Raw genomic sequence first — 23,875 nt, 5'->3', positions numbered from 1 at the left:
CTCTAAGCCTCTCAGAAGGCTGTACCCAGAGAGTTTATGCCCTTCACTGCAGAGAGCAGAGCCGTCTCTGCTACCTCACATCTCTGCCAGGCTTGATCCATGTGAGAAACTGCCTTTTCTCCCAAACACAGATAAAAGTGAGCTCCACAAAATTTAAATAAAAACCTCCCCAATATGAAAATTTCCTAACCGTCTGACCGCTCTACTCCTAGGTCATGGTTCTGCCACCAGATAAATCTCCACTATCAGCCTTCATAGCCTGTTGAGTTCAATGTTGCTTGTGTTAGTGACAGTGAATTTGTGTTTGAAAAATGAACTACTGATGAGAACTCCTGTTGAACCTGTATTGTTTGTTATTCTGAGGCAAGGATTTGGCCCGGCTTAATCCGGGGCTTCAAAGCCAATTGCCCTCGCTCTGTATACAGAGCGTCAGAGCCCAGTGGCGTGGGTGATAAGAGAAGTAAGGGTTGAAGACACTGGGAAAGTGGGTTGGGGAGAGAGTGCTTTGATCTCTTTCTAAAGTATTTTCTGAAAGCAAAAGTCTATCAGAAGGAAGTGTCTTCAAAAAAAAAAAACAAAAAACTCAAGAGAACCAACTGGTTTTCCAAAACAGTATCCATTCCACACACCCTCTTTCCTGCCCCCATCTAAGGGAAAATATTTCTGAAAAATGCTTTGAGTGAAGTAGAAAACTGTGCATGTGTGTGTGAGTGTGTGAATGCGTGTGTGTGTGTGTAAAGTGGAAATAAATTACATTGCTCTGTCCATTGCTCTCAGAAATCATTTGGCTACAAAAGCTTTGGTCTCAGTATTAAATGGCACCCCCTACTTCCCGCCCCCAAACTCAGCCTTCCTTGCTGGGCCCCAGCCTGTTCCTAACACACCCAGAACTCTTCTTTAAGACCCTCTGACACTAGGGATAGAAAATGGATGGGGTTTTCTGTGGACCCCTACCTTTTTCCTAAAGCCCTTTCCTTTCAAACTCTGGCCTCTCTCTGTGTGTGTACACATCTTTATGATATATACACACATATATAATTTTTAATGTCAATTTTATTGAAGTGGAACATTCCTGCAGAAAAGTGAACAAGTCTTAATTGTACAGCCCTATGGACTTCTACAAACTGAACACACTGGTGTTACCACCACCTGGATAAAGAAGCAGAACATTACTGACCCCCAGCATCCCTCATCTGCCCTCCCAGTCACCACTTCTCCCCACCTCAAAAGCCCTCTCCAGGCTTCTCACCCCTTGGATTTGATTTTGCACCTGCATTTTCAGGGAAGCACAGGTAGCTGCTCCTGGGATTCCTGAGCCCCAGGAAGCTGGGACTGCAGTGGACTTGGAGTTTGGGGTCCCTGCCGATTGGAGAGAATCTATCCAATCCCTCAGGTCCTCTTTTCCCTGCTATCCCAGCTCCTTGCAGGATTGGTGGGGAGGGAACAGGTCAGCACCTTGAATTTGGCCACCCCTTTGGGCCCAGGCCCGTGCACCCCACAGCTCTCTGAGCCCAGATGAAGCTTGCTGGCCCCTCTCTCAGCATCGTTTGTATTTACTGGTTCGTTGCCAAAATCCAAATGCCCCAGACCCTTGCCCCGCGCCCCGAAAGCCGCCAACACCAAGAAACGTCCAAGGAAGCTTGTTTTAGCAGTTCATTCTAAAACCATTTCCGAGTATGGTAGATAAGGCTCCAGGCCCGCACCCTTCCAGAGCCTGTTTTATGATCAGAGGAGAAACCCCCAGGCTTTCATCTCCTCCCAGCCTGGCAGGACAGGCGGCTTGTTTATCCCCTGGCGGAGCGGTTTCCGCGAGGTCCCCCAGAGTGCCCCGAGGGGGCGCGGACCGAGAGCCGGGAGAGGGCGCCCGGCCTTGGAGAGGAGGAACGCGGCTCACGTGCAAGGGGTGCGGTGCGGAGGCGTGCAGGGAGCGGGAAGGACAGAAGGCTTGCGGAGCCTGCGTCTGGGTCCTGGGCACAGGTGAGACAGGGCTTCCCTGCCAGCCAGGTGCCAGGGCTGAGCGCCACACGGGCTGCGCAGAGTCATGTCTCCCCTCCTTGTCCCTCTGAGGGGTTCACTTCCCCCCAGAGGGGTTGGTTTTCGGGTATCTTTTTTCCATCCTAAATCACAGAAGCAGTTCAGACGGTTTCATCTGTGGTTTCATCTGTTGCAACAGAGAGGACCTGTAGAGTGCAGGGCGAGCCCAGGGCCTCGGCTCCCAGGCCTGCCCGGCCCCTGTGGCCTGAGTCCTGCCCTCCTGGCGCACACTCCCATGCCAGGCCTCTGGGCTCCAAGCTCAGCCCCTCTGGAACCGAGGGGCAGATGCCATCAGCTGGGGCAGAAGGCTGGTGGGGTGGTGTGCCTTTCGTGCACAGCAGACCCTTTATCCTCTGGAGCCCCTTAGGTGGGGAGATGAGGGGGCCCAGGGTCCCCAGTGCCTGCGTCCTCCGTCATCCAGAAACAGCCACCACACCGGACCCTCAGAGAGATGAAAATACCTGTTTCCACGAAGGCAGGGGTGCTCACTGAGTCTGGGCCTGCTCATCCTGGAGCAGAGGACCTTTGAATCCGCCCTGAGACCACCTACCTCATCCTCCCTTCTGACTTCTGAGAGCTGCTGCCCTCGGAAGAGGGGAAAGGGAGGCAGAGGCTAGGAGACACCTTCCTGCCCAGCCCCAACTCCCTCAGAACCCCCTGAAGGCTCTTATCAGCTGGGAACCTGGTCCACATCCAGCTTCTAGGAGAGGCCAAATCACAGGGCAGCGGCCCCAGGCCTTGAGCGGCTGAGCACAGGCTCCTCGCCTGTCTCCTAAAAAGTACCAGTCATGTCAGCCTGGCCTCCTGAGCTGCTGAGATGAACTGCAGTAGGGAGGCACTTCCCTGGCAGTCCAGCGGTGAAGACTTCGCCTTCCGATGGGGAGGGTATGGGTTTGATCCCTGGTCAGGAAGCTGGTATCCCACATGCCTTGGGGCCAAAAAGCCACAACATAAAACAGAAACAATATTGTAACAAACTCAATAAAGACATCAAGAAAATCTTTTTTAAAAGTGTGCGAGGGAGCAGAAGGGGAAAAATAGGATCTAGTACCCCCCTGCGAACTCCGGGAGTTGGTGATGGACAGGGAGGCCTGGCGTGCTGTGATTCATGGGGTCGCGGAGAGTCGGACACGACTGAGCGACTGAACTGAACTGAACTGAACTGAACCCCCCTGCCACCAACCTAGAGTATAAAGACTGTGGCAGTGGCAGCGCGGTCTTATCTGCCCTCTTCATGGTCACCGGCTGGGGGGTGGGGGTGTGGGGGGAAGCCAAGTCTGTCCTCTGCTGTTGCCACCTGGCGTGATTGCAGGAGAAACAGGCCAAGTACAGGGCCCTGATGCCAGGAGAGCCCCAAGTCATTCTGTCGCTGTTTCTGTAGCTGTTGCAAAATGGTAGCCTGCAGGGGCGGGGATTCTTGGCCTTGCCCCAGGGAGGAGGGGAAGCTGAGGCAAGTGCCGCCTCCCTCCCTCCCCTTCAGTCTCAGGCCCACCCCGGGCGAGACAGGGCCAGGAAGGAGCGGGGTGCAGGCTCCAGCTGCGCCCCCAGGGTTGGGCAAGGGGCTGGTAAGCAGGAGGCAGGGTTGGGTCCTCTCGCTCCGCCCATTCCTGGAGAGGGGGTGGGGTGGACATTCGAAAATGCTTTCAGTTGACATCTGAGACAAATTCTTCCACACGGTTTATAAGTCCCTAGACTTGCAGCGAGAACTTCCCTCCTCCCTCCAGGCACGCACACATGCACGCATGCGCACTCCGCCGAGTCCGCAAGCACATGCGCTCGGGCACACACAGGGTCACGCGGCTCCCGCACCCCTGGCCCCTGGCAAGGCGCTCAAGGGCCCGTCCTTCAGCCAGGGAGGGTGCAGAGGCCAGGGCACCCTCCGCCTCAGGGTCCTGGGCTTGCCATAGGGTCTGCGGGCTTGGGGGGTGGGGGGCTTGATCCCTTCTGGAAGCCCTGCCCTGTCGAGGTAAGCTGGTTCCATGCTGACGCAGTGGGAGACTCTGGTCATCTGTTCGTGAGGCGCTTAGGACAGCCTCTCTCGAGGGTCCCTGTGCTGTCTCTTGGCTTTGTGAGAGTCAGAGGTCCCCAGTTGGCTTTCGCAGAGTCGACCGCGTGGGCACTCTACCGGCTCTGGGGATCTGGGTCCCAGTTGCCTCGGTTTGTCCAGCTGGATTTGAATCCTGCCTCTTTCGGGGACATCTTTGTAAAAGGTCAGCTAGGAAGCGGTGCGAGGGTCTGATGAGGACCGTGAGGAAGTTCCCCTCTGAGGAAGTCCAGGGTGAGGACCTGGTGACTGGGGGGATAGCCTGCAGGTGTGTGTACATGTTGTTGTAGGTGTGGATGTGCTGAGCAGTCCGAGGTAGTGTCCCTCTCCAAAATGTCCCCTGAGCCTCGGGGTCCTGGACAGTTTCAGCATGGGCTGCAGGAACTGGAAGACTTTCTTTTTGATGAGTCTGTTTTCATGGAAGTCGGTCATACCACTGATCTGCAGAGGAAGGAGAGCAGTCAGGGTCAGTGGTAAGAGCCAAAAGTGGACTCGTTCAATCCACCCAGCAACCTATGAGATGGGTGTATTGATAACGTCCCCACTTTGGAGTGGAGAAGGAAATGGCAACCCACTCCAGTATTCTTGCCTGGAGAACTCCATGGATGAAGGAGCCTGATGGGCTCTAAGCCATGGGGTCACGAAGAGTCAGCCACAACTGAGCGGTGAACGCTTTCACTTTCTTTCACCACTTTAGAGATAGGGAAACCAAACTGTAAAAACATCCAAGCCAGTTGCCCAAGGCATCGTGGTTTGTCAGTGGTGGAGCCAGGCTGTGGACCACGGCAGGGTGGTTCTAGAAATCCGTGCTCTTCTCCTCAAGGTTCCTGGACTGACCTTCCCTGAGACCCAGTTAGTTAGTGTGCACAGGCCCAGACAAGGCACTCATAGGGATAAACACCTCTTCTCCACGCACAGCAGGCATCCAGAGTCCCCGCAGCACTCTCCGGCAAGTTGTTTTGAGGCTGGGGGTTTGTTTCCATAGAGACATGACCCAGAGGTGGCATCTCATGGACTGTAGAGGAAGCTGCCAGGGATTCCCAGGTCTTCTGCTCTGGTCCCTGGAATGACCCCCTGGAACTTCCACTGTGTGTGGATGGCAGACAGGAGGGAGATGAAGGCAGCCTGGTTGGTGCTGAAGTCCTGAGCAGGGTCTCTGTGCTTAAGCTGCTCCGCGCCATTGACACCTGCAGGGGCTCAGGGGAGTGGCTTGTGCAGCGCTTTCCTTGTAGGGGAGGTGGGAGGGGCTGGCCAGAGAGGGAAGCGATTTACACAAGGTCACAAAGCTCTGACTGGTGCCAAGATCTCTTGCTAACGGGCAGCGCCTCCTAAGGCCTCCGATCCCCTTGCCTGCTCTGTGCTGTCCCTCCCGGTGTTCTGCCCCTGCCCCTGCCTCACCCCTCGGCTTCCCCCAGGAGGATGTTCCCCAGCTACAAGGTAAAAGTCACGGGCATGAACCCCAAGACCAAGTACATCCTGCTGATCGACATCGTCCCGGCGGATGACCACCGCTACAAGTTCTGTGACAACAAATGGTAAGAACCTGGGACCCTCACGTCACCCGCCTTCCCACTCACACACTCCTGCCATGTGGTCTGGGGACTCACCAGTTAGTCCCAGTGACTGGCCAGATCCGCAGGCTTGGGCACCGGGCTTGCTGAGGCCACAGGGTTGTCTGCATACCTACTGCAGATGGGGCAGGGGCTGGAGTGAAAACGAGCCACAGTGTTTGGGTGTCTGATGGATCGCAAGGGTCTGCGCTCTCCCCACGGCTGTGGACACCCAAGGGTGGGTGACTGGGCTGTGGGGTGACACGTGAGCCCCAGCGCTGGGAAGATTTAGGCTCTGACAGGGCTGCGCTGGAGGTGGGGGTACAGCAGAAGGTAGGAGTCATTTTCCTTGGGGGCCTTGACAGTCCATACTTAGATCCTGGGCTGTGAATCTCTCTGCTGTCTCTCCATCCACTTGTTCCTTCTTTTTTTTTAAAGTGATTTTTATTGGAGTGTATCTGCTTTATGCTGTCGTGTTAGTTTCCACTGTAGAGGACAATGAGCCAGTCAGACATACACGTCTATCCCCTCCCTTTGGACTTCCTTCCCATGCAGGTCCCCAGAGTACAGTAGGGTTCCCTGGGCTATACAGTGTGTTCTCATTCATTCTCTGTTTTACATATAGCATCAGTAGGGTTTAGGTGTCACCCCCAATCTCCCAGTTCCTCTGACCCCCACCCGCCCCAGAACCCTCCCTCTTAAGCTTCATGTCCACCATCCAGGGAGAGCAGGCAGGTTAAAGGCCGAAACCACACTGGGACCCAGTAAATGAAGGCAGTTTTTCCTGGCCCGTCCCGTTCATGTTCCCTGTCTGCCCCCCAGAGCCTAGGACAGCTCCCGAGGAGAGAGAGGGAAGGATGAATGAATCCGCAGCCCAGCATGTGAGCTCGGCTGTGTGGGGTAATAAGGTTGCAGAACCTGAGCCCAGGAGGCCAGGTTCGGTGGCCGGGTCCTGCCAGGAGCTCAGTTCTGTTCTCTCTCTGGGCTGGTTTAGCACTCAGGGCAGATTTCTCCCTGAGCGGACAGCTACCAGTTCACTTCTCACCATTGTTTTGGGGGCAAGCAGTTTGAAAATCGTCTCTGTCGTCTGAGAAGCTACCTCCAAATAATGTTATTTCTAACATGTAAAAAGTATAAATACAACCCAGACACAGACGTGCCTAAGTCTCCCCACGACACACTTGTGATTAGCCCCACTCCTTCAAATAAACCATCAGATTTCTGTACAATTTCCCTTTCTCTCTTTACTGCAGTGAGATACAGGAGGTTCAGGACAGCTGTCCCTCCCCAGCACCTCTCCTCTGCCCCCGCTTTTACCCCAAAGCCCTAAATGGATGGTGTGGTAGGCACCAGCAGTGATGTGGTTCTCTGGCCTCTGGGGATTTGCTCTTGTGGGGTGGAAGACAGGAAATCTGGGCTCCCCGAGACCGCAGGGCAATCACTGGCCACGGCTTCTCCACGTTCTGTTGGCAGGATGGTGGCAGGGAAGGCTGAGCCGGCCATGCCTGGACGGCTGTACGTGCACCCAGATTCTCCTGCCACGGGGGCCCACTGGATGCGGCAGCTGGTCTCCTTCCAGAAGCTGAAGCTGACGAACAACCACCTGGACCCCTTCGGCCATGTAAGCAGGGGTCTGCCTGGCCTCAAGTGTGGGTGCTGGGGCAGGGTCAGAGGTGGGGCTGTCAGAGGTGCTCATCTGGAGAATCCATTCTCGGGACCCAGTCCCAGGCGGGTTTATGGGCCAGAGCACAGGGTCTGAGTTCCACAGTAAGCATCCTTCCCCTGGCACTTACTGGTTGGGTAACTTGGGGCAAGTTTCTTAGCCTTTTTGCACCTTAGTTTCCTTGTCCAGAACATGGGGATGACCAGGTGAAAATTAAATGAGATTATACATGAGGCATGTGGCACCTAAGAGGCTCTAAACGAATGTCCACTGTGATGGTTTCCCTTTACCGTTGTAATGAATCTGCCTGCAGTGTGGGAGACGTGGGTTTGATCCCTGGGTCGGGAAGATCCCCTAGAGAAGGGGATGGCCACCCACTCCAGTATTCTTGCCTGGAGAATCCCACGGACAGAGGAGCCTGGGGCTACAGCCCATGGGGTCACAAAGAGTCGACACTCGAGTGAGCGAGTAACACTTGATGACAGCGACGACATGGATGGACCCACATCTCACAAATCTCGGCTTTGGTTTCCCCAAATCTGGCCTTGCTGGGGCCTAAGACCAGGAGATGGTCTTGAGAAAGAGTCACGGATGAGTTCAGAAGCCTCATCCCTGGTGTCCGCCTGGCCCAGCAGCCGCCTGCCTTGGAAAGGCAGGCCTCGTACTGGCTCCTGTGTCAGCCCCTTCCTGGCCTTGCCCGGGGCCTGGCTCTCACAAGAGCGACTCTGAAACCCCAGGGATGCTGCTGCTGACGCCCCGTCCAGGCTGTTGAAGCTCATTCTTTCCCCAGTCTGGCCCTGGCAGGCCCACAAAAAGCTCTTTATGTGGAAATTTTTAGCTCATACGTGTGGCAAACAGAAGCCTGGGGACCCAGTATCATCTGCCAGGGAGCAAGCCTCGCCCCTCTAGGTTACACATGGTTACCCTGGAGACACAGGGTGGGGTGTTGATGGAGTGGGTGCCATCGGCTCCTGGATGCGGTTGCCCTGGCTGCATGCTCATAACATCTGTTTGGGGGGTGGTGGGGGAAGCCGGGGTGGGGGGCGTGCAGGCATGTGCCTCTTTTACGCCTCAGTTCTGTTTCTGGGGAGCTGTGTGCAAATCAGCACTCTGTGAATCATAGCTCCTTATGGAGAATGCCAGCGATGCATCCTTTCTGGTTGATGGGTGTGTAACTGGCAAGCAGCTCTTGGTTCTAATTTTCTTAGCGTCTGTTCAGTTCTATTCCAAGTCCTCGATGATTGATAAACCAACAATTAGGAGAATGCTTAGTTAATGATCAACCCCTGACTTGTCTGTTTTGCAAGCAGCATGGGGTTTTCCCATGCAGGGCAGGCAGATGCTGTTGGGTGTGTGACAGAGACACTCAGGTGGGCCCCGGGGACATGTGCCCCTGCAGCCTTCCACAGGGGCAACAACACACACACACACGCCTTCCACAGGGGCAGCAACACACACACACACACACACACACACCAGGGACCGACCACTGGGGTGGACAGAGCTGGGCGGGAGCTGGATCCTTGGGTGAGTGACCAGAAATACCCAGGGATCAAAGCTCTGGCGAGAATTTTAGACGCACAGGTTGCTCTCATGGTTTCCAGCTGCAGGAACGTCTCTGAGGACCCTTCCACCTCCCCAGACCCCTGCAGAGAGGGCCAGGAGAGGGAGTCAGGTGGTGGAAGAGCGGAGCTTTTTGGAAGCAGGACGGTGTGGCCTGGCTGTCGTTGCCCAGCAGTAGGTTCCTCACCCTGGCTTGCTGCTTTGGTGGCTCCCCTGAGTTGGGAAGATCAGCTGGAAAAGGAAATGGCAACCCACCCCAGTACTCTTGCCTGGAGAATCCCATGGAGGTAGGAGCCTGGTAGGCTACAGTCCATGGGGTCGCAAAGAGTCGGACACGACTGAGTGACTTCACTTCACTTCTGGGGTCCCGAAAGAGTTTGCAGTGGTCTTGAGCAGCCAGTGGGGCTGGCTTGTTGGGCTTGTGATGTTGGGGGTGCCCCTGGCTACACTCGCCACACCAGCCTGGCACCCTCCTCTCCTCGGCTTGGGGGCTATTCCCTGTACTAAGTCAGCTTCCTCCCCGGAGGGTTGGGGTGTAGAGTATCTTCCTTCTCCCCATCCTCACATTTTCCCAACATGTACAGTCTGTTGGTTTCTGCACCCTCTGTGGGGGTGGCGGGGCTCACGGAGACAAGGCGCTTGTCTCAGAGCTGGGAGTAACAGAGCACAGATGGACCCCTGCCTTCTGATGCCTAGGCCTGAAGCCTTTGGCTTCTCCCCCCGTCTTTTGGTACCCAGGGCTCCAGCTGTCAGATCTTCAGCAATCTGGAGCATCACTGGAGAGGGCGCAGCCTCTGGCCCTGCAGGGAAGGGCTGCACAGGATGAGCTAACTTCCTAGACATATCAAGGCAAAGTGGCCCATTTGGGCCTTGGCTTTCTGCCCCGTGGTCTGTGCCAGCTGGAGAAGTGAGCTCTCCAAGTCACCCTTCTTGGCTTCTCGGTGCAGGAACCTGGGGAAAAGCCATCTTGTACTGTGAACCTGCCCTTGACAAGTCCTCCCTCACAGCTCACCTCCACACTTTGCAATTTTTCCTAAAAGCTTCCAACCCTCAGGGAACTTTCTCCAGCCAGGTGGATGGTGGACTTCCCACTCAGGATCTCAGAGACATCCGCAGCTGTCTTCCATGTGCCACCCAGCCACCCAGGAGAAGTGTCCAGGGTCCAGGAGCCCCTCAGGCCACGTGTTCAGAAAAGATAGGATTGGCTTCTGATTAGAAAACTCCTGTGGGTTTTTTCTGTGAGTCCAGGAAAACCCTCTGTTCTTGAGGGGTAGAGTCAGGGTGTGACCTTTAGGTTCTGGGCGTAAGCAGGCAGCAGTGGCGGAAAGGGTCAGGGGCCTGGGACCAGGCTGCTCCAGGTCAGCTTTACAGCTGTGGCTCTGCTGGCTAAAAGGACACCTGCCAACCTCCCCTCCTGCTCACTGCCCCCTGTCCCCAGCAGGGTTCTGTGCCAGGTGACCACAGGATGGGAAGGGAAGCTGCTCCGGGCAGTTGAGGAGAGCCTTGCTAGGCTGGGACCTGTGTCCCGCAGTGGGACGTGGAGATGGTTGGCACTTAGGTCTTGCTTTTCTCCTAATCTGGAGGCAGGGAGGGGATGGCTGCATGGTGTGTGTGTGTGTGTGTGTATGTAGGGAGATGGCCATCTTCACCAACTCCTATGCCTTTGGACTCCCACGTTGCTGAGGAGAAAGGTTAGCCTGTGATTGCTCACATAGTCAGTCCGAGCCTTGCAGAGGCTGAGTTAGCCCTGGACTGCGGATGTGGGCTCCCCGGGCCACAGAATGGCACAGGCACCGTCCCCTCAGTGTGCTTCCTCCGCCAGTCACGAGCCTCTTAGCCTAGTCAGTTACTTCTGAGCCTTGGGATGCAAGCTCAAATACCACGGCTTCAGGGAGACAGTTCGGGGTCCCCATTATATGCTCTCAGAGCACCACACACTTTTCCGTTTGAGTACTTGCCACAGTTATAATTTTATACTTGTTTGTCAAATCTGTTTTTAAATAGGAAATACATTCATATGATTGAAAAATCCATCAGTGAACAAATGAAAAAGGTCTGCAGTGAGACATCTCCCTCCACTGGTTCCCCAACCACCTAGTTTCTTCCAGCTCTGGCCACAAGGAACCAGTGTTACTAATTTCTTTTCTGTGTTTCTTTTTGCATATGCAGGCACAATACAGAGTCTCAGATCCCTTCTTTTTGACACAGAAGGTACCATGTTGTAAACACTTTGCACCTTGCTTTGTAAACTCAGTGTCTCAGAGATCATTTCTTTCATATAGAGCTGCCGCATTCCTTTTACACAGCTGCGTAGAATTTCATCCAATGATTGTTCCGTTAATCATGTAGCCAGTCCTTATTGAAGGAATTAGATGTTTTCCTATCTTTGCTCTTTCAATTAAGCTTGTTCGTATGTCACTTTATACCTCTGCCGAGTATCCTTTGTGATAAAGTGCCTGTTTGAGGGATATATGGATTTGCAGTTTGTCATCGTGTTTTGCATTGGCGTCGCAGTGATGTGTCTTCCCACCATCGCTGTGGCCTCACGAACACGGTGGGAGAGAAGAGTTTTGGATCTTTTCCAGTCTCATGGCTGAAATACAGATATCAGCTGTAGCTTCAGTTTCCTTTATTCTGAGTAAGCATCAGCATCTTTATGTATATCTCTCTCCCCTCTTCTGTGAATTACTGTCCTTATCCTTTTCTCATTCTTAGGTTACTTTTTAGAAAAAAATCACCTATCCATTCTAGAAGCTTTTATAAGCTAGAAAGATTTAGCTTCCATCTGTGATGTTGAGTTGCATATATGTTTTCCCAGTTTGTCACTTGTCTTTTGGTCTTGCCTATAGTGGTAATCCTACACAGACGTTTTTGATTGACTGTGTCAGTCTTTTCTCTATGGGTTCTGGATTTTGAGTAATTGAAAGCCCCTATCCATTCCTTACTTATAAGAGATTTTTCTTGTGTTTTCTTATGGTATTTTATGGATTTATTATTACATTTAAACCATTGGCCCTTTTTCAATTTATTCTGGCATTCGATACGAAGTGTGAATCCAACTTTTTTTTTTTTCTAGAGAGCTATCCATTGGTCCAACACCAATAACTGACTAGCCCTCTCCCCTCTCTGGTTTAGGACACTCTCTGGTTCTGTACAGTAAACCCCCTCCTGAATCTGGGTCTGTTCCTACTCCAGTGCTTTAGCCGTTGAGACATCATAATAGGTTTTAGTGTCTGGCAGACTCGGTCCTCCCCCATTGCTCTTCTTTTTCAGAGGTTTCTTGGCTGGTCTTGTCTTTTTTTTTTTTTATGAGCTTTAGAATAAGCTTGTAGTGTTGAGGAAAAAACTTAATTGTATTTTTGTTAGAATCACTTTAAGTTATAAAATCACTGGGGGGTGGCATTGATCATGATGCCTTTCTCTTCATTGGCGTCAGCCTTTTGTCTTTCAGAGGTGTATTCAGGTTTTCTCTTCGTGAGGCCCTGCACATCTCCTGTCATCTTGTTTGTTGCTATCATCAGTTCAGTCGTTCGTCTCCCACTTTTTCTCAGCACTGATTTTTGCTTGATTTTGAATTACCGTGTGAGTTGCCCACTAGATGGTAAACCAGGAGGTTTTGTTTTTTTTTTTTAATCACCATCGCATCCTGCTGCCTGGCAATGTGAGTGGCAGTGAGCAGGAGTGAGTGTTACTGCTCTCAGTAACCTGCCGAAGGGGAGTTTACTTAGAGAAGGCACTTCCTCTGCTGGGAGCTGATGTCGCCGCAAAGCATATGCCAGGGAGGGACCCAGAACTACTGATATCTTTCTTTTCCTCCCACATTTGCTGAGCCCTGACGATGTGCCAAGCCTTGCTGGGTGCTTTGGGACACAGACTCCCCACCCAGCTCTAGACTGGCCCACCCTCCCAGGCCAGGTACAGGTGCAGGTATGCTCTGAGGCTCAGAGATCAGTGCTGATGCTGGCTCTGCCCCCATCACTGTCTGAGGCTGGGCAGACACCTTCACTCTCTTGAGCCTTAGCTCCTTGACTGTTACAATGGGGCTAATACTAACACCTGTTAATACTTTGCGGCTTCCCTGGTGGCTCAGTGGCAAAGAGTCCGCCTGTTAATTTGGGAGATGCAAGTTCGATTCCTGTGTCGGGAAGATCCCCTGGAGAAGGAAATGGCAACCCATTCCAGTTGGCAGGCCACAGTCCAGGGGGTTGCAAAGAGTTGGACATGACTTAACAAATAAACAACAACAACAACAATTAATACTTTACAGGGATGTTGTAAAAGCTTAATTGTGTTCTGTGTGGATAGCCCTCAGCACAGGGCCTGGCACAGAGGCTGTGCTCTGTCCACACTGGCTGGCAGAGAAGGCGCCAAGCCTGTTGTCCTGGGCGTGAGGACTCAGGCCTGCCCGGTCCAGGCCTCTTGAGTCAGCTGACGGGCCGTCCAACTTAGTCCTAGTTTGGATCTCCTTTGAGCCAATCTTTGGGCCTCTCTGGTCTCAGTTTTGGTTTTCTTCTTCTTTTTAAAATTTTTCTGAGCTGAAGACCCTGTCTGTGTCCCAAATCTCTTTGGGGCCAGAGAGGGTAAGAAGGATGATGGAGAAGGTCATCTCAGAGAATACAAATGTGAGGCAGGAAACAATCTGGTTTTAATATTTGACAGGCAGATGTTAGTCCCACTTGTTGTGTGGCTAGCATCCAGATACGCTGCACTTGCAAGGGGCGACGGGGCCTGGTGGATCCTCGTCTCCCGCCGTATTTAGTTGAAACCTTATCATTAATGACTGAGCTTGTGGTCGAGAGCAGTTCGTGCTCTCTCCAGGGCCATCTGGAGTCTTCTCAGGATCCAGTCTCCCACCAGCTGTGTGTCCTTGGGCACGGCACGTTCCCACTACTCACCTCCTGTTCCTCATCTGTACGATGAGGAGGTGGCACTAGAATGATCGCTATGGCCTGCCCCTCCATGCCCTAATGTTCTGTGATTCCAGCACAGATGAATCTGGACCTCGTTAAGCCAAGCATGCCATGGTGATTTCTCGAGGAGATGGCTGTTTGGCGCTATCACAATTGTTAAAATAGAACAGGCTTCTGAATTGTAGCCAGAACATAATGAATCCCATTTCTGTAGAACAGTGATGATGACGGGACCAGCCGTGTAGTGGGGTTGTTGACGTGGCTCGCCCATTTGGCCCCATGTCCTCTGCAAGAAATACAAATGTGAGACTCTGGCAAAATAGTTTAGTGTGGCACCTGAGGAACTTCCGAGGAAAGCCAGGTGTGAGTCACCGAGCTGGTTTCCCGTTCTCCCAGGCGGTCAGGGCCGATGCTCCAGCTTGAGTCTGCATTAGTTCGGTGGATGGAACTTTCTTCCACACATCTGCCCAGGTTCCAGACTGGCAGAATCAGGAAGGGTGTTTGGGACCACATAGTCGAAGGCCTCCGGAGAAGGCAGTGGCACCCCACTCCAGTACTCTCGCCTGGAAAATCCCATGGACGGAGGAGCCTGGTAGGCTGCAGTCCATGGAGTCACCAAGAGTTGGTCATGACTGAGCGACTTCATTTTCACTTTTCACTTTCATGCATTGGAGAAGGAAATGGCAACCCACTCCAGTGTTCTTGCCTGGAGAATCCCAGGGACGGGGGAGCCTGATGGGCTGCTGTCTGTGGGGTCACACAGAGTTGGACATGACTGAAGCAACTTAGCAGTAGCAGCCGAAGGCCTCACTGTACAGATGGGGACCGTGATGACTGGAGGGCGAGAGCTTGCTCAGGACTGGCAGCTGATGGGCAGAGATCCACAGACACTTCTGGGCCTGTCTTGGCTTCCCTGTGGCTGGGGTTGGACTCCCCTAGGGGCCCCCATCTTCCTTTGCAAGTCTGGTAGTGTCTCTATCCCCCAGATTTCTCTGCCCGCCTGTCTGGTTCACTCTCCTAGAAGGTGTGTTTGGCAGTCTCTCCACCCTTGTCATTAAGGACCATGTCTGATGGATGGACTAAGGAGTTTGACCTTTATCCCAAGGGCAAGAGGGAACCATCAAATGTGGCATTAGGAATAGAAGTGAAGTGGCATGTGAAAAGAAGTGAAGTGTTAGTCTCTCAGTCGTGTCCAACTCTTTGCAACCACAGGCTCCTCTGCCATGGGATTCTCCAGGCAAGAATACTGGAGTGGGTGGCCATTCCCTTCTCCAGGGGGTTTTTCCAACCCAGGGATTGAACCCAGGTCTCCTGCATTGCCGGCAGATTCTTTACTGTCTGAACCATCAGGAAGCCCAGAAGCCATGTATTGAGCCTTAAATATGGCAGGAGTGGTGGTTGGTGGTGGTGGTGGGAAAATGGGAGGAAGATGGAGAAATACAAAGGGCTTTGCCTTCAAGCAAGGTGCAGTCTTCCTGGATGAACCAGAAGGTTCTAAGCAAGGGAATGACCTGATCTTTGTTTTACAGGTGGAGTCACAGGGCTTGGTCACTGACCAGACCCGGAGGTGGGGGACAGTGAGGGGCCAGAGGGACTGACGATGCCCAGGGTTCTGACTGCTTAGGTGGCAGAGGCGCAGGGTGGCTGTGGTCTGTCCCAAGCGGTCCTTAGGGATGGCACAGCCTCACTGCTTGGTGACTGCAGCGCCTGCTCTGGGTTCTGTCTGCCTCCTTTCTGTGTTCTCCCCTTGGGCCCCCCACCCAGGGGTGCTGGAGTGACTGAGGCTAGCTCTGCATGCCAGGGGCTGGAGCGTGTAAGTGATCACAGAAGGACTGTCTGTGCACATGTTCAATCACTACTTTTGCCTGAAACATGCCTTAGAGTTTATCCTGTGGGCAAAGAAAGATGAGGGAGGAGGGGACAAAGGATTTGTGGTTTTGACCCAGGTCTTCCCCTTCCCATAACCTGGTCTTGCACTCACTTGTTCCTGCTTTGGAGTAAAAGAGGAGCCTGGAGGTACAAAAGGAATAAAAGATACGGCCCTTTCTCTTGAGAAGTTATAATTTAACTGAAGGGACAAGAAGGAACGGGAAGCCGCTGGAAGCAGCACCATAGCTCAGTAGACAGTACTGTGGAAAGGAAGTTTCAGAATTGGGAGTTTAGAGCAGGCCTCAGGTAATCTGGGATGACTTTCTGGAAGAGTTGGGCCTAGAAGGTGAAGGAGAATGGGGGCAAAAAGATCAAGACAGCAGAGAGAACTACAGGTGCAGAGGTGCAGAGGCAGGAATCCGGCCCCTAGGTCACCTCCCAGGCACTCAGCTGCTGGGTCTTCTGAGACCTTGGCACCACGCGGGGTGACAGAGTAACCTCTGGGGACTGGGCAGTGTGTCCCCAGCCCCAGCTGCTCTCCCCAGTGCCCCTCTCTGGGCTCCTGGAATGGACAGCCTCATTCTGAGTGTTTCACCTGGCAGGCCCCACATTGGGCAGTGGGTTCCCCAGCTGCAGATGGGATCTGGGGCTTGGGGGCCTCTGTGTTTGCCCCAGGAGGCTCTGGAGGTTTGCCCCAGGAGGCTCTGGGAGGGGCCAGTGCAAAAGACTATAGATTTCCTGCTGGAGCTACCCAGCCAAACCCAGAGGCCAGGGCAGGGCAGAGCCCGCAGCCTGGGTGCCAGACCACCCACTCCCTCAGCTGAGCATCTTCCTGGGTTGCCTTTCTTCCCAGGGGGTGAGGAGGCTGAGCCCCGCCAGAGGAAACCTGGCTCTGAACCCTCGCTTGGCACTGTGTCACTCAGGGGTTAAATCTCCCACTAAGCTTCAGCCCCAGGCTGGGTCCCTGGGAGGGGGATCGCGGGGGAAGCCAGCCCAAGAGAGCGGCACTTACCGATGGAGAGAAAGGAGCTCCTCCAGGGACCAGCCTCGTCCAGCCAGGACGGGAGCTGAAGGGTTAACAAAAACCCGCGCGGTGCTGATAAAATGCCCCAAATGCCTGTCCTACCTCCAGTGGGGAGGGTGTCTGGCAAATGTCAACGATAAAAAATACATTTTAATGGCACATGATGCTGCCGCTACCGTGGGGCACGGCTGAAGGAAGAGGCTTTGGGGCCGCAACTACCGTGTGCTGGTCCCAGGGCTCCCTCCAGGCTGAGTGTCCGGGGCGCTTGGCCTCTCTCCCCAGGCACCCTCAAGGGCTGGGGGGTGCCGGGGCCTCCAGTCTTCCTCAGGCCTTGGTCCTGTGAACTTCAGCCCACGATGGCGCTCCCCCCCCCACCCCGCCCAGGCTGTGGGCTGCCTGGGGCGGGTCTGAAGGCCGGGTGCATCAGTGTTCGCAGCCTCCCCTCTGCAAGCCCTCTGCAGATGAAGGGATGGGCGCCCGCCCTGACCGGACAGATCAGAGTTCATCTTCCTCGGCAGCCCCCTCCCCCGTCCTGCAGACCCTGGGCTGAGAAGCAGGCTTTCGCTGCTGACAGTCGTGAGAGGAGGGGCTGGGCCACCACATTTGTGGGGAGGGGTGAGCCAGGGAAGAAGCAGAGGAGTGGAGGCGAGGGCAGGGGAAGAGGCAGCCCGCAGGGCTGAAGGCTGGGGCTCAGAGAAGCCCAGGGCCTTGCCTGAGGTCACACAGTCAGTCAGTGGCACCTGGACTTTTGCCTGCAACTCAGTTCAGCCTATTAACACTGTGCCGAGTTCACGGGAGCCCTTTAAACGGTTCCGTTCCCCATTACTACAGCGAAGGTGGCTGTCATCTGGGGGGCCCTGGGACCAGGCATTGGTGCTGAAGCAGACAGGCCAACAGGTGCCCCTGAGGTTGAGTTTGGGCCCCAGGGGCCTGCTTCTTCACCCTGCAAGGGAGGTTTCTGGACCCTTCCAGGCTCAGCCCCCTGTGGTCAAACCCTGGAGCCTTGGGCATTCAGGAGAAGGAAAGCCAGCCCCGGGCCGGCTGGACAAGGCTGAAGACAAGAGGGTGGGGACCTGGGGCTGACAAAAGACCCTTCTCTTCCAGATCATCCTCAACTCCATGCACAAGTACCAGCCGCGGCTGCACATCGTGAAGGCCGATGAGAACAACGCTTTTGGCTCCAAAAACACGGCCTTCTGCACCCACGTGTTCCCAGAGACTTCCTTCATCTCTGTGACCTCCTACCAGAATCACAAGGTACAGCCCTCCACTGCCCCCAGCGCGGACACATTTCTGGGTCACCAGGGAGGCAGGCAGTGAAGCTCCAGTGCAAGACAAGCAGAGCAGTCGCTTCAGGAACCCGCTCAGTCCTGCAGAGCCATGAGAAATGGAAAGACGTGCAGGGGAAGGAGACGAGGCTCCTGATCCCCAGCACAGGGTAGCTGTCTGTGGTCCATGCCGGGACGTCGACAGAGGTGGCAACTGGAAACACCAGGAGTGTGGAGCTTGCCTTGTGGCTTCACTGTGGGGCCCTTTTGTTCTGCAGTCTTCTTCCTAATGGGATTCCAGGCCTGCAGAGAGAAGGGGAGGAGGGTGGGAGGGGAGGAGGGTGGGAGGGGAGCCCTTGGGCACTGCCAGCGGCGGGGGAGCAGGTGATTGAGCCATTCAGAAGCCCTTTCCTGGCACGCAGAAGGCGCCTGGCACATCCTGGCCCACCTCCCGCCCCGGCCTGACCACTCCAGACTGGCTTCTGGTCCCCGAATGGGCTATCCCATTGCCTCCCTGCGTGTGCCCAAGCTGCCATTCCCTGAAGGCTTTTACACCTGTGTTGGGACTGATTGGGTGTGGGGGAAAGATTTTAGGCAGAAGAGGGACAAGATTATCCCTCTTGTGTCAGATTGAGTCAGATTGGTGTTTAGGACAGGCAGGCGGAACTTCATGTGGCAGTTATATGGGACGGGGTGATGTGGGTGGGAAGCTGTTACAGGCCCAAGAGAGAGTGACGAGGGGCTGAATTCAGGAGCGCAGGACACAGAATGGGGGTCTGCCGCTAGGAGAACGGGTAAGAGCCGGCTAGAACTTCAAGGCCAGGGAGGCTCCTGCAAGATGCCACTTCCCCAGATGCTGCCGGGGGTTCTGAATGTGCCTGTGGCGGGGGGGAGGGGGGTGAGGGGGGGCAGGGCCAGCCTCTCCCCACATGACTCCTCTGTGCCTCCTCTCCGGACAGATTACACAGCTGAAGATTGAGAACAACCCTTTCGCCAAGGGGTTCCGGGGCAGTGACGACAGTGACCTGCGTGTGGCCCGGCTGCAGAGGTGGGGGTCGCCCCGGGTGGACGGGGTTCAGGCACGAGAATGAGGGCACCCTCAGAGTATCTCCCCTCCCTTCCCGTCTCCAGCTGACTGTCTTTCCCTCGCCTCCAGCAAAGAATACCCCGTGATCTCCAAAAGCATTGTGAGACAGAGGCTCGTCTCCACCCAGCTGTCGTCCAAGCCTGACGTCAGCCCCCTGCACGGGGCTCACCAGGCGCTCCAGCACTACCAGTATGAGAACGGGGCTCACATGCAGTTTGCCGCAGCCGAGCCCCAGGACCTTCCCCTCAACACCTTCCCAGCCCAGAGGGACTCCAGCCTCTTCTACCACTGCCTGAAAAGACGAGGTAGCTCACTCCTGGTCTGGATGCCCTGGAGGGTCATGATGGGGCTGACACCCTCCCCACAAACACTCCCCACTGCACACGTGAGCATGCGGGCATGCATGGGTGTGTGTGCATGTACACACGCACACACACACACACTGGTTGCTGTGGCCTGGGAAAGCGAGCCTAAAGCATTGGGGACCATGGTCAGGCTCAGAGCTTCTTGCTTTGCATGCAGACAGCTTGTGGCCGTGGTGTCCCCTAGACAAGGATTTTAGGCAGGAGAGGGACAGAGTCAGATTGGCATTGAGGACAGGCATGTGGAACCTGACGCGACAGTTGTGTGGGACAGGGTGACGAGGATGGGGTGATGTGGACAGAGGCTGTTACAGGCATCGGGAAAGAGTGATGGGGGCGGAACTGAGGTAGCACAGCAGGCGGGGAACAGAAGACAGGGTCGGAGGATCTGCCACAAGCAGTCCCCAGTCCCAGGTGTCACTTGGCATCCGCTGCTTTGAGCACCTCCTCGGGGAGGGCAGAGGACACAGAGTGAGCCAGGCGCTGCCTCTGGGCATGGGGGAGGCGGGAACATCCCAGTCCAGAGTTTGTCATTTGTAGAAGCGAGGACCCTAGGAGTCCTGGCCGAGCACAGATTCCCCACCCCATCCCGTCAGATCTGCAGAGCCTTCTTGAGAGTGGATGGGGGCTGTTGGGGGATGTAGACTTGGGGCCAGGAAGACAGGCCACAGATCTGTCCATGCTGGCTTCTTTGTGAGGAAGAGGAGTTCGAGCCAAGAACCAGAACATCTGTGCCCTGGTACAAGGATTCAAGTTTGTCCTCTATAAAATACAAATGATTAGTATTACCATGTCAGAAGTCCTCACAGGGCCACTGAAATTCTCTTGGGAATGGGTTTGGGGACTTTGCTTGCCGCACAGAATGTCTCTCAGCCCAGCTCCTAGGGACCCCCTGGAAGACCCCTGAGTAGCCACTGCACCAGTCCTATTAGAACTAGTGACCTAAAACAAGGACTGGCAAACTGTGTCCTTTGGACCAGATCTGGCCTGCAGTCCATTTTTGTTCCATCTGTGAGTCATACGAAATGGTTTTTATATTTCTAAATAGTTGAAAAAAAAAGAAGACTCTTTCGTGATAAATGAACATTCTATGAAATTCAAATTTTGGTATCTATAAATAAAGTCTTGTTGGAACACAGTCACACACATTTATTTACCTATTGTCTATGGCCAATTTCCTGTTGAGAATTCCTAGGGAAGATAGAAGGACGGAGGCCAAGACAAGTAACTGGACAAGTGTTCTTAAATTTGTGGAGTGGGCTGCTGCCCAAGTCCTCAGGCCTGGGTTATCCCTGGGTCCCAGGGGTGGATGAGCTTGTCCAGAATCAAGCCTTCGTGCTTGAGGATGTTGAAAGATACACATCCATGGTCTGGGGCACTTAATGTCATCTCTCCCCCCAAGAGTATATTAGCTTCACCTTAGAAGTGCAAGTCACCTTTTACTTATTAACAGCTCCATTTCTTAATTGTGTAAACCCTGTTATGTTGGAATCTGCATAATGACAATCTGATGGGACGTCTTTGAACAAACGTAGGGTTTACTTCCTCTTCTGAAAGCAACAGGAACGTGCCAATGAGTAGCTCTGGCTTGCTGAGGCCTTCCTGGGAGCGGAGGATGGCGGCAGAAGCATTGTGACTTTAATTTTCTGGCTAATTCAGACAGATTGTGGCCTCTGGGCCTGGTGTGGCCTGGCAGTCGCTTGCACTTTCCTTGGCCAGGGTGGGCCTGGCCTAAGAATGCCAGTGCACATTAAGGCCTCTTACTGTCCCCAAGAGTCAGAGCGGCAAGGGATCAAAGGCACACGCCGCCTGGCTAAACACATCACTCAGTGTCCAGTGATGCGGTGTCCCCCGGTGGCCTTTGAGTGCAGTCCATGATCTGACCACTTCTGGGCTGCTGCCACCTTATAAAAGCTGTCGCTGATTAAAATGGTCTGGGAGTGCCATCCCAGTGTGGGGCACCCCCCTCCCACCAATGACAAGGATAGGCTGTCCTGGCATCCAGTGGGGGTTGTCCTGGGCCCTGGGCTAGCGGAGCTGGCTCTTCCTGAGGTTTCTTTGTCTTCCAGCAGACAGTGCCCGCCACCTGGACTTACCCTGCAAGCGATCTTATCTGGAAGCACCCTCGGCGGTGGGGGAGGACCATTATTTCCGTTCTCCCCCGCCCTACGACCAGCAGATGCTGAGCCCCTCCTACTGCAGCGAGGTGACCCCACGAGAGGCCTGCATGTACTCAGGGTCGGGGCCCGAAATCGCGGGGGTGTCCGGGGTGGACGACTTGCCCCCGCCCCCGCTGAGCTGTAACATGTGGACGTCCGTGTCCCCCTACACGAGCTACAGCGTTCAGACCATGGAGACTGTGCCTTATCAGCCCTTCCCCACGCACTTCACAGCCACCACGATGATGCCCCGGCTGCCCACCGTCTCCGCCCAGGGCTCCCAGCCGCCGGGCAACGCCCACTTCAGCGTCTACAATCAACTCTCCCAGTCTCAGGTCCGAGAGCGGGGCCCCAGCGCCTCCTTCCCCAGAGATCGCGGCCTCCCGGGCGCCGTGTGCGAGCGGAAGCCGCCCTCGCCGCACCTGAACGCGGCCAACGAGTTCCTCTACTCGCAGAGCTTCTCCTTGTCCCGGGAAGCCTCTTTACAGTACCATTCAGGCATGGGGACGGTGGAGAACTGGACTGACGGATGACTCCCAGGTCCCCTCCGCAGCCCCTGGACCGTGTTAACCCAGTCTTAACCTCTGAGGGCTGGCCTGCCTCCCCACCAAGAAACCTAGCAAGGTATTTCAAGGGGTGGGGTGCAGTGTGCGACCCGCGTGCGCGCCTGTATTTGGAGAGCACCTATCTTCTGACATACAACTGAGGCCCAGACAAAGCAGAAAGAAAAAATACACACTTATCGAAGAAGAGATTTTTGGCTGCAGGATTTGGATCCAGTGTTTTCTGACATCTCTTGACATGCCCTTGGGTGGGATGGGAGTGGAGCCTTCATGTGAGTCACTTAGAGATTTTTATAATATTCGATTAACTCAGGGGCCAGGTGGTGAAGTCTCTCTGGCAGGGCAAGTCGGAAGTGGGGGGTTGGGTGGAGGAGGAGTCTCCTGGCGCTGAGCATCTTGTTCAGGGAGGAGGAGGCCCACTCCTTCCGCTTCCGAAGTCTGTGAGGCTACCTGAGAGGTGGGCTCAGCTAAGCCTCCAAGCCCGCTCGGAGAGGAGGGCTGACTGCTCGGTTAGTGGCCCGGAAATTGATCCATGGAGCTCTGAGGTCTGAGGGACTACTTTTAGAGAGAGAATCATGGGCTAAGCACCAGTTGACAGGTATTAAAACCCTGGTTTGTTTTTTTTCCGAGAAGTGTGAAAACGCAACCAATAACATCTCTGGCATCATTCAGGTTTTCTTATAAAGGACAGAGCCCTTCTGCCTTGGTCCCCAGCATACAGCCCTCACTCTGATGCACCAGACTCTCTTCTCAGGCGCCGTCTGCATCCTACAATTGGCCATTAGGAAGCGCAGTTGACCTGGCGGTGTCCCCAGGAAACCGCGCTGCTCAGCACCTCCAGAGCCTGTTCTGCTCCCAGAAAACCCTCGCCTCTGGCGCCTGAGAGCCCAACAGAAATAAAAACAAGAATTGAGAAACCATTCCTTTCTTCCAGTAAATTCAGCCAGTGAGCTCAGAGCAAGGATAACGCTTTTCCAGAAAGGTGGATCCCGTGGTCCCGAGCCCAGCTCTTCAGCATTGAATGTCACCAGCCCATCCGTGGGGCTAGTGGGAACTCTGTAATCAAAATTTGGGAAATCACTAAACTCTTTGCATGCCGAATAGCTATTTATATATTATATAAATAAAATAAATAAATAAATAAAATATATAAATATATATATCTCACAAATGCAGGCCACATGTCAAATTCAGCTTTGCTTTTTTTTTTTAACAAACGAATAAACTTAATAAAATGAATGTTGGAGAGGGTATTTGGAAAGACAGCTATTTAAATTTTTATTACACATTTGATGTTAAAAAGAATGACTTAGATAAAACATAAATAAATATATATAAACACACACACAATACAGACTACACTTTATTAGAAGACACATTAGTGAATGGGATATGAAACGTCAAGTGTTTTGTTATATAGCATGGACATTTTATTTTACATATCGGAACATAAAGCCATTTTACAACTGTGAAATGTGTGGATGCTCTTTACTCCTGACTTGTCATTTCTTGGCTCCGCCACAGTCTCTGCTTCCCTCTTCCTCGTTGAGTTTCTCAAGGGCCAGGTGGAGCCCTTAGTGCTTCTGTGCATTTGTACCCTGGAGCCTCTGAGCTTAGAGGGAAGTAATTTAGGACCAAGGGAGCAATCATACTTTTGATTTCATGCTACTCCCCAGATGATGGGTCTGGATTCCAGGACCCACAAAAACCCCAGAAGGGCAGGGAGACAGTATACAAGAATCTGTCACCTTTGAGTAGTGGACACACAACGTTGCAATG

General features: G+C 54.0%; 1 protein-coding gene across 3 annotated transcripts in view; it reads left to right on the top strand.

The window, feature by feature from the left end:
- TBX4 (T-box transcription factor 4) overlaps window positions 1-23,564 on the top strand; it is a 32,910-nt gene extending 9,346 nt beyond the window's left edge. For 2 of the 3 annotated variants that reach the window (XM_055400100.2, XM_055400092.2), the window contains exons 4-9: window positions 5,494-5,613; window positions 7,102-7,249; window positions 17,762-17,914; window positions 18,885-18,973; window positions 19,082-19,317; window positions 21,444-23,564. In XM_055400100.2, coding sequence (XP_055256075.1) covers window positions 5,494-5,613; window positions 7,102-7,249; window positions 17,762-17,914; window positions 18,885-18,973; window positions 19,082-19,317; window positions 21,444-22,066 — 1,369 coding nt within the window. In that variant the 3' untranslated portion in view covers window positions 22,067-23,564. The remainder of the gene's footprint in view (window positions 1-5,493; window positions 5,614-7,101; window positions 7,250-17,761; window positions 17,915-18,884; window positions 18,974-19,081; window positions 19,318-21,443) is intronic. The other variant, XM_088828640.1, reaches the window with a different exon arrangement.
- Window positions 23,565-23,875: the final 311 nt, after the last annotated feature.

Source organism: Moschus berezovskii, chromosome 20, assembly GCF_049115385.1.
Source record: "Moschus berezovskii isolate FMDL1 chromosome 20, NW_MosBer_1.0, whole genome shotgun sequence".
NCBI classification, from domain to species: domain Eukaryota; kingdom Metazoa; phylum Chordata; class Mammalia; order Artiodactyla; family Moschidae; genus Moschus; species Moschus berezovskii.
Note: the sequence above shows the minus strand (reverse complement) of the source record. Positions and strands in the feature narration are given on the sequence as shown.